The following is a 10,654-nucleotide window of genomic DNA, read 5'->3' on the forward strand; positions in this document are numbered from 1 at the left end:
AAGTTTATTAGTTTCAATGTATTTCTTTTGAAAGTCTTAAAGAATACAATCAATGAAAGTTTATAATGATTATGTTAAATGTTTAAAATATTATGTTTAAAAGTAATTTGTTGCATAATTATATTTATAATATTATTTTTTATGACTTATGTTAGAATGACTTTAGATTATATTTGAATGATTTAAAAGTGAATTTTGAATTTAATTATAATAATTTTTTAGTGAATATTTTTTTGATTTGTTGATTTTATATATAAGTAAAATGTGAGTAATGAATATAGATACCCATGGGAATCCAATGAATATAGAAATGAGAATTAAAATTATTATTAATATAAATATATGATCGAATATAGATATTTTTTTCGAAATATAGATATGAGAACGAATAGTATAATACTCCATTTTCATATGCACATATGGTACTTGAAAGATTGAAATTATGAATTTCGCATATATTTCAATATTTGCAGATAAATCATGAGCTTCTTTAATTGCTAAGTTGAATTGAATGTACCGACATGTTTCCTACCCTAAAATTAAGCACGTATCACTTCTTACCTACTGTTTACATCTGCCTCATGGAAAGTAATCATTGAAACTTAGTTACCCAAGTTAACTATCAGTTTGCGTGATTTGCGAAACCGAAATGCTTGGAATTAAATATTGTTTTCTGCAAAGTGTAAATATAATATACTTTTTTTCTACCAATAATGACTACAAAAAGGTTACTTGCTATAATTATATACCACTACATTTTAATAAGGGACACTAGAAAGCAGTGCCGACTGCTTAATTAGATAAGGTAATGAAAAAGACTTTCATTAGATAAGGTATTTTAATTAATTAATCTAGCGCCGATGTGACATATTGCATATTGAGGCAACTTACCTAGTTTGGAGCGTATTGAATTAAGATATTGAAGATTTAAAAAGATTTTTTTTATAAAAAAGTTGTGAGATTTTGAATTAAGACTTTTAAATAAAATAAATAAATTTTGTGATATTTAATTAAAATTATTAAAATTTTGTAAAGAGTATAACAAAATTTAAAAATTCAATTAAGATTTTTTATATTTTTTTATATTCAAAATATAAAGATTTTGATGCGTTGTAAATAGAGCCCTCAGAACAACTACTTGAATCACAACGGGATAGACCTCACTAAATGACGTGGTTATCCTAACCACATGTAGGCATCTTATTGGACCACATCACAGAGGGTCTCAATACCCGTTGCAGAAAACGGGCACCATAGGAAGTGGCATTTTGGTTCTCACTCACTCACTAATTATGGCCATTTGTTAATAATTGCTTTATATAAAGCAATTATGGGGCGTGGGACAGAGAATGTATTCGAGGGGTAATGGACTAATGGTAATGGCTGTTGAGTGTTATGTTGGGGGGGATTGATAGTGAAGGCAGTAATTTCATGTTGTGGTGTTGGGATAATTCTGTCTTCATATAGTTAATATAACATGATAAGGATCAGGGGAAACTGGTCCTGGGGGACCTTTGCAGGGGAGATGAATGCATATTATAATGTAATGTATGAACTTCTTTTAGGTACTTCTTGTACCATTTAATAAATTTTTTGCTGATAAAAAAAGATGTTATCTCCATTATACAAAACAAAGGATTTTTTTTTTTTTTGTTCCATACGAAATAAAGGTTTTAATTTATTTGCCTGTGATCGTGAGAGAGAGTCACGAATCCAATTCCACAATATACGAGTGAGAACCAAAGCAATCGTGAGATGAGAGAGAAAGAGAACAGGTAATAGGTGATCATGGGAGGTGCTGCAATACATGAGCGTGAGCAAGAATGAGAGCCAATACGTACGAGAGGTGCGGGAGGCAGTCACATTGCAGATTTTCTAATTTTAAAATTAGTTTAATGTGACATTATTCTTAATTAATATTTGACACATGTCTATTTTATTAGGTGTGCTTGCATGGGAGGTGTTACCTAGGTGTGAATATCTCTTCTTTTGAATGTTATTCTTAGCCTAAAAACTAAAACAACCAAATGGAGAAGTCATGACTCATCATTGGGCTCGATTGAAAGTCTTTTACCAAAATGAAGATGGGACATGTTAGGTGCACCCACTAACATTGCTGGTGCATCCAGCAATTACGTGAATGGGCAAAATTACCCTTATTTAAAATTTTAAAAATGAAGCGCACCTAGTAGTCCACACCTTTTCGCCTTCTTGCTTTTCTTCTCTTCCTTCTTCCTCCACGTGTCTCTTTCCTCTGACTGCTATTTCCATTCGTCTTTGAAGCTTCTTGTGGTGTCGTTGCTGTGTTTCTGCCTCAAGGTTAGTATCTCCCCTCCCTTCCCCTCCTAGGTTGTTTATTTAGTTTAGGAGAGGCTGGATTTAGGGTAGAAGACGAAGTGAACTCTAGGGTAGAAGACTTGCTTGGAACCTGTAACGATTTGGTTGTTCGGAACAAGTTCTTCTGGATGGTTCTCCGGAAGAACTTCTTCCATAAGAAGAAACTGAACATTCCGAAAGAAGTTCTTCCGGAAATGTTTTCGGAAGAACCTTCTTCCGAATGAACAAAATGTTCTACCAAAAGAAGGTTCTCCCAGAAACAGGAATTTTTTTTAAATTAGTTTTTTTTTAAATTTTTTTTAATGAATGAAGTTGTTATTAATTTTAAAATTAAGTTGTGTATGTTTAATGATAGAAATATTTATGCTTGCATGGTGGTATGTAAAAAATTACTTAAATATTATATATTAGGTTAAATTTTTGTTTATTATATATATTTTTTATATGTTTGTTTAGTGGTTGAGTGTGTAGGGTTTAGTTTAGGGTAGTCAACAATGCTTAGGGTAGTGTGATTAGGGTTTATAACGTAAGGCTGAAGATTTACGTAAATATATGTAGGTTTTTAATTATATGAATAGTTTATTTGACCCAAAAAAATACGTGTTCTTCATGATTTGCAGATCATGGTTAGAACACGAGGTTTAGGTCGTGCTTTAACTAGGGTTATAGGGCGAGGTAGACAGGATGAGCATGATGCAGTTGATGTTCCCCGAAGGCGTAGGCCTACTGCATCAGCCCGTAGGCAACGGGTACATATTGCGGTTGATGAGGGTGTTCCTCAGGTGACTGAGGATGTTCTTCATATGGCGGAGGATGTTCCTCAGATGACTGAAGATGTCCCTCATATGGCTGACGATTTTCCTCAGATGAGTGAAGATGCGCCTCAAATGATTGCGGGCATAGATGCGACTATTGCAGAGGACTTAGGTCGTGATGGTGCTGAGGGATCACATGCTGATGAGGGATTCCCTGGTGGGCCCCGTGACCCATCAGTTCTGACTTCATTTGTGGAGCATGTCGCACATGCCATTTGGACTGGACATGTATTATAATTTGTTAATTTTTTCTTCTTGATTTGTTTGTCATTTTTTTTTTATATTTGTGTATTTGGAATGATTTGTACTTCAATTCAGGAGCGTTCTGAGCTGAAGTTGGTGTCGCACGGGAGGAAGGTGACGTTAATTGGGAGGCCAGTGCCTGAGATTGAAGGGCTGGTTGCCGCCACAGGATTAAGTCCATTGATCGGGTGTTCAGTTGTAACCGGCGATCCTGGACTTATATCCGCATTTGTGGAAAGGTGGCATAGGGAGACCAACACCTTCCACCTTCCAGTAGGAGAGTTGAAGATCACACTAAATGATGTGTCCTCACTCTTCCATCTCCTTATCAGTGGCGCCTTCCACAGCTTCGAGGCTCTTTCCGTGGACGAGGCGATATTTTTGTTGATGGAGTTGCTTGAGGTGTCCGGTGAGGAGGCTAGAGCCGAGACAGTACGAGCGCGCGGGGCGTATGTATGCCTCTCATGGGTTCGGGAGATCTATGAGATGAGATGCCAGACACGACGATGGATTGTAGCAGCTCGTGCTTATCTCCTGCACCTGGTCGGTTGCACTATTTTTTCTAACAAGAGTGCAATATATGTTCATGTGGTGCATCTAGAGGCTTTTCGCGACCTGGGTCAGAGTGGGGACTATGCCTGGGGAGTTGCAGCCCTGGTTCATATGTATGACCAGTTAGATGAAGCTTCTAGGACCACAACATGGCAGATTGGGGGGTACCTTACTTTATTATAGGTAAATTTTGTGTTCGTAATATGTTACATTGGATTATGATGTAAACATGTTTTTATGTTATGGTAACCTAATTTTTTTTGTAGTGTTGGATCTATGAGCACTTTCCGAGTGTGCATCAATGCATCACCGATGATGCGTACGAGAAAACGTCCCCTCGTGCCTCCCGGTGGCTGACGGTGAAGGCTCATATGAAGGGAATTACAGGAGCATCGTACCAGGCAAGTTGTGATGCTTTGACGGTCACAAACGTGTGTTGGTTGCCTTACAGTGACCATCGTGGGGTTAGGGGGTTTGAGCTGATTTCATCGTTCCAGGGTCAGCTGAGATGGGGTCCTATGGTGGTCACAATTCGATCAGAGAGTGTGCTACGCCATTTTGGGTACATTCAGAGCATCCCTCTGCCGTCTGTTAGCGCTTTGTTGTCATATGATGATATAGATGACAGATGACAGGTGGATGCATTTCTCGGACTACGTAGTAGCTGTGGGTGAGCTTTGTGTAGTGCCTGGGCAGGTATCTGCGGATTACATGGAGTGGTTTTTCCAGATATCTCACCCATTCATGATGCCGACCTAGGCAGGTGACCAGCCCAGACATGCACCTGCCCCAGACCATTAGGACTACATGTAGCCGGACATCCCACAGGTTCCAGTGGCATTTGACCCCCCTCGACATGCAGTGGTAAGATTATTTGCGTGTTTAATGTTTGATGAATAGTTATTTATTTTAAATTTTGTAATAAATATTTTTTATGACTGTCACAGGATGATTACGAAGGCTATGAGGTGATCACAGAAAGGTTGGAGCGTGTGCTCAACCTTAGGATGGTCATTGTAGGGATACAGTTACATGATATCATGCAAGATTGCCTGAGGATCGCTAGGGGGGTGCCAGCGCAGATGGAAGTGTTAGGGCTCGACAAAGACGACGCACAGAGCATTGATGATGTTTTTTTATGTTTTGTAGTTGACATCATTTTTTGTATTTGTTACACTTTTTGTTTAATATAGTTTACTTTTTGTGCACTCTATATGACACACCGATTCTGATTAACTGACGTTCTGATTCTGATTCCGAAAATCATGAATTTCCTTTATAAGAATGACATTAAAATTATAAATTTTTAAAAATAAGATAACTAAATATTTATGTTTTAAAATAAGAAGATCAAAATTAAAAAAAAAAGGATTTGGAGCCTTCAAACATGTTCAACTACCCATGTTCGGGGGTTTTTTAAAATTATGCGTGAGTCGCCTATGACATTCGTAGGGTGCTGTTTTTCATGTTTGGACGTCAAAGAATCCAAAAAAAATAATATCATAAGCCGATTCCACCGAATAACACCTCAAAAAACAAACGCGAAATTAAAAAAAAAAAATAAGATTTGGACTCTTCAAACATGTTCAAGTACCCATGTTCGGGGGTTTTTTAAAATTATGCGCGAGTCGCCTAAGACATTCGTGGGGTACTGTTTTTCATGTTTGGACGTCAAAGAAGCCAAAAAAAAATAATATTGTCATCCGGTTACACCGAACAACACCTCAAAAAACAAGCACGAAATTTTAAAAAAATAGGATTTGGAGCCTTTAAACATGTGCAAGTACCCATGTTCGGGGGGTTTTTTTTAAAATTATGTGCGAGTCGCCTAAGGGATTCTTGGGGTGCTGTTTTTCATGTTTGGACGTCAAACAAGCCAAAAAAAATAATATCGTAAGCCGGTTCCACCGAATAACACCTCAAAAAACAAGCACGAAATTAAAAAAAAAAAAAGGATTTGGACCCTTCAAACATGTTCAAGTACCCATGTTCGGGGGTTTTTTAAAATTATGTGCGAGTCGCCTAAGACATTCGTGGGGCACTTTTTTTCATGTTTGGACGTCAAAGAAGCCAAAAAAAATAATATCGTCATCCGGTTCCACCGAATAACACCTCAAAAAACAAGCACGAAATTTAAAAAAAATAGGATTTGGAGCCTTTAAACATGTTCAAGTACCCATGTTCGGAGTTTTTTTTAAAATTATGTGCGAGTCGCCTAAGACATTCTTGGGGTGCTTTTTTTCATGTTTGGATGTCAAAGAAGCAAAAAAAAATAATATTGTAAGCCGGTTCCACTGAATAACACCTCAAAAAACAAGCACGAAATTGAAAAAAAATAGGATTTGGACCCTTCAAACATGTTCAAGTACCCATGTTCGGGAGTTTTTTAAAATTATGCGCGAGTCGCCTAACACATTCGTGGGGCGTTGTTTTTTTTGTTTGGACGTCAAAGAAGCCAAAAAAAATAATATCGTCAACCGGTTCCACCGAATAATACCTCAAAAAACAAGCACAATATTTAAAAAAAATAGGATTTGGAGTCTTCAAACATGTTCAAGTACCCATGTTCGGGGGGTTTTTTAAAATTATGCGCGAGTAGCCTAAGACATTCGTGGGGCGCTGTTTTCATGTTTGGATGTCAAAGAAGCAAAAAAAATAATATCGTAAGCCAGTTCCACCAAATAACACCTCAAAAAACAAGCACGAAATTAAAAAAATAGGATTTCCACCCTTCAAAGTATGCCTAGGGTGAAGGTGGAACAATAAAAATAAATTATATTTAGATCATTCAAACAACACATTCAATTTTATTATGGAATTCAAACACACTGTAAACAAATAGATAAAAGTTACATGAAAAACAAAAAAAAAAGAAACGTTGCATTCAGTCGTTTAGCGACGTGGCATCCACATCGTCTTCGAATTCCATACCATGTTTAGTAAAAACAACTAAAATTTCTATTGGCCCATATTTTTTCCAGTAGTTCGACTATGCTAATACCTTCAACACTTCATCGTTGGTTTTCAGCTCATTAATTTCATATTTTATAACTTTATCTGAATACTCAAAACGTCCTGGTTGCCGAAAAAACAATCGCCTTACCGCTTGTGATTCGTGAATTCCATGAGAGGGAATCCCTTTAGGTGCAACTTACTTTATCAAATCCTTCAGTTCATCGAGGGTACATCCTGAAGGAATTTCAAATTTCTTTGGATTTTTTCCTGTGAACGCACATCCTACAAATGTGTTTTGGGGTGGCATGTTCCATCTCCCGTTGTAATACAAGAGCGCGTCATGAGTAGGGGTCGTAGTGCGTTCAAGTAAGTTTATTACTTCATCTGGTGTTCTTCCAACGGTGCATAATAACTCAATCAAACCAACACACGAAAATTGATCATTACACATTAACATTGTGTTGACATCATCATCATTTATCAATTGCATACATTGAAAGCGAATTTGGTTACCTGTATGGGTGAATGGCTGGAGGTAGTGAATTTCATCCAAAAATTGTTTGTCGGTTAGCTGAAGGGTATTGTGTATTATGGTTTTTAGGCTTGCAAAATCACAGCTGTTTGGTACTCGAATGGGCACCAAAGTGGAATTTTGGAAGTAAACCCCACTATCATTGTGAATAATCGATCCATTTGGAAAAATGAAACCCAACTTGAGTTGACAATCGTCTGACTGCTAGTTTCTCCTAAAAATGCCATATTTTGTGTATCAATTGGGAAAGTATGTGAAAGCAAGATAATGTGTGATTTATTAGCGTTTGTCGTGTCTCATATATATACATGGTTCTCACTGACAGATTGCTTCACTTTTTTTTTACAAAAGAACACGAGTGAACATGTTTCGTGTTTATGTTTCCTACTAAACCAATGTCGTGCATCAGAATGTGTTGTCAAGTCAGTCAATGTCGTGTCACGCTCAAACTTTAATACGCATGCATATCATTATGTTTTGTCAATTATGACAACAATGTATCCTACATGCGTAATTGATTTTGGTTGTACCAACTAATTTTTTTCTTAACGCAACGAGTACTTAATAATTATCCTTTAATGACTTACAACAAATTATATCGCATAATGAATACAATTAGATAAACAATGCATGTTCAGTCTTCATTTAGGTCGACATAGTCTCTTTTGAATGACATCAAGCTTGTGTACTGCTGCATTATACTAATATATGGAGTTGGTCACTGCTTTGCCTGAGAATAACAATTGGTTGACCACAACAACGCTAGAGGCGGTAAAGGACAATGGTCTTTCAAATAACCCTGTTGTGCATGAACAAACATTATTAACTCAAATGAACCAGGGAAGTGATTGCATAATTCTTAGACTAGCTACCTTCAATGTACCTGAACAAAATGATTTCCAAACACGTGACCGACACATATCATGCGGTGCACAGAAGAATCGGGTGGTGGTTGACTTCTAAGAGGAAAAAATGTCATGCTTTGTTGTCAGGACAACAACACAAGGATTACGTTATACCGTGATGCAATGACATATCCCATCTTCGTTATATCCATCCACTTGTCCATACTAACCTGAATCAAGCAAACAGACACATCTAAGTTATTTAAAGTTTGTTCTTAAAAAAAATCTAAAAACATACCTTGTAAAACCCATCAACAAGTAGGGACAGCCTTAATTGTTTAAATCTCTCTGTGCCACCGAAGAGGTTGGTGTAGTCATGCGACCATCTGCCAAGTTCTTTAATCAATTCGTTGCGCACCAACAGCCAAGAATCTTCCCCCATACCTAAAAAAGCGACAATGGACTGATATCCACAGTTACCGTCCGCTTTCACATCCACAACGTTGTGAATGAAACCCTGTATAAATGGTGCAAATTGATCCAACATGGGGATGATCCTTGTTGGCTTTGGCAGTTCAGAAGATTATGCACTATGTTTCACTGAAGAGTTGCTTCTTTGAACAGAATGAAAAGAATCAACATACTCCCAGTAAGACGGATCATGCTTTGTGGATCTTTGACTTTTTTTCATCGGTTTCTTCGATGCACCTTTAGTGTTGACCTTTGACGGAGGAGGGCACATAGAGTTATGATCAGGGTATGCAATATCTCGAAGTTTACTCTTGAGAGTTAGTTTTCCACACACATCAAGTTCCTCAAATATTTTAGATATGGTCTCAATCTCTTCCTTGATGCTGACTTCGACCTCACATAACCCTTGGTCTGAAAAGCAAAGTCTCCTCCAGAACATATGGACTGAATACACTGAGATGCTGTCAGCAGTATACCTAGAAAGCTTACATGTACAAGGAAGACCGAACATGTTTCTCATCACACAACCACAAGAAGAGGGATCGTTGCCGAGATAACGTAGATTCTCAACCTCGGCAGCAATCTCATTTAAAGCGTTTCTTGAAACCATTCCAACAAGCCTCTTGTATAAGTTTTTTTAAATACATGTCCAACCACATGCGTACTGGTTTCAAAGGATGCTTTAATTTCAACATGTTGCAGCGTGATCATGTTGTTCATGGCATCCCAAACACTACACAGGTCTCCAAGGCTATTTTGTAATACTCTTTTTAGAGAGTAATGAGCTGATTCAACCCTACATTTAAAATACACAACAAACATGAAAAATATACAACAATTAAATACCATTTATTAATAATCCTTACTAGAAAAAAATAAGATTTTAATACCTGTTTGTTTTTGTGTTGCCTAGGTGCATGACCTTATTCGTCCAGGCTGTAATAAATTTTTCCTTGTGGGGGATAATCCATGTGACGTTAACATAGTCAACGAACATTAGCCTAGGTGAAAAAGCAATTTGAAACTTCTGAAGGGACTCAACGAATTGTTGTTCGGACGGACAATCAACCGAAGTACCCTAGTTATCCATCACATAGTCCCAGACATATTTTTGATCGATTAAAGATTTACACTTCGCCTTGACATTCTTATCGATGTGAAACCTGCACAACAAGTTTGTACACTCCGGGAACACAGTTTTCACTGCATTCATCAGTCTTAGGTCTCTATCAGTGACAATAACAATAGGGAGACGATCGTTTCTTAAAAATAGACCTGGAAACCGTTCCAAAGACCACACAATATTATTAACACGCTCACCCTCCAGATATGCAAACCCAGTAGAGAATGTCATCGCCGTTGGTGTCACCCCAACAAAGTCAAGTAGTGGGAGTCTGTACCTGTTTGTTTTGTAGGTACTATCTATAAAAAAAACACCAGATGACATGCATTGCGTAACTTTACTGTATCTGGGTGACACCAAAACAGATCATGCACCACAACTTCATCCTTCAATCTATGCCCATGAATGTATTGATCACGTTCGAGAAGCTTCATCAGATGTTGCATTTCGGTATCAACTCCTCTTATTGAAGAACGATATGCACTTCTTGCATTGTAAATTTGCTTGGTCGTGGTGCAACTGTTGGCATTGTGCTCCTTCAACGTTAGCAAGATGTTTTTTTGGTTTCACCATCGACTTTGTCATATCAACAATAATTTTCTTTTCATCCTTAGTCAATCGCCCAACGTATGGATATCCAACTAAGGACTTGGCCAATTCATGATTGTGAATCTCACAGATCAACTTCACCATCCAACATTCCCCTCCATGCACTGGTTTCCCACGAAGCTTGAAGGGACAACCACATTTCCTACTCCTAGTGTCTCTTCTAACGAATTCT

General features: G+C 37.5%; 1 protein-coding gene across 1 annotated transcript; it reads left to right on the top strand.

The window, feature by feature from the left end:
- The first annotated feature begins 2,960 nt into the window (after positions 1-2,960).
- Positions 2,961-4,579, top strand: LOC114410531 (protein MAIN-LIKE 2-like). The gene is made up of 3 exons (XM_028374516.1): positions 2,961-3,380; positions 3,471-4,052; positions 4,214-4,579. The coding sequence occupies exons 1-3, from the start codon at positions 2,961-2,963 to the stop codon at positions 4,577-4,579; spliced, it is 1,368 nt and encodes a 455-aa protein (XP_028230317.1).
- The last annotated feature ends 6,075 nt before the right edge of the window (positions 4,580-10,654 follow it).

This window comes from Glycine soja, chromosome 4 (genome assembly GCF_004193775.1).
Source record: "Glycine soja cultivar W05 chromosome 4, ASM419377v2, whole genome shotgun sequence".
In the NCBI taxonomy this organism is placed as follows: domain Eukaryota; kingdom Viridiplantae; phylum Streptophyta; class Magnoliopsida; order Fabales; family Fabaceae; genus Glycine; species Glycine soja.

Excerpts from the sequence above, each read along its gene's own strand:
- LOC114410531 (XM_028374516.1), top strand. The coding sequence starts at position 2,961 with ATGGTTAGAACACGAGGTTTAGGTCGTGCTTTAACTAGGGTTATAGGG. Across the intron at positions 3,381-3,470 it reads ATGCCATTTGGACTGGACAT|GAGCGTTCTGAGCTGAAGTT; the intron begins GTATTATAATTT and ends ACTTCAATTCAG. Across the intron at positions 4,053-4,213 it reads CCTGGGGAGTTGCAGCCCTG|TGTTGGATCTATGAGCACTT; the intron begins GTTCATATGTAT and ends TTTTTTTTGTAG.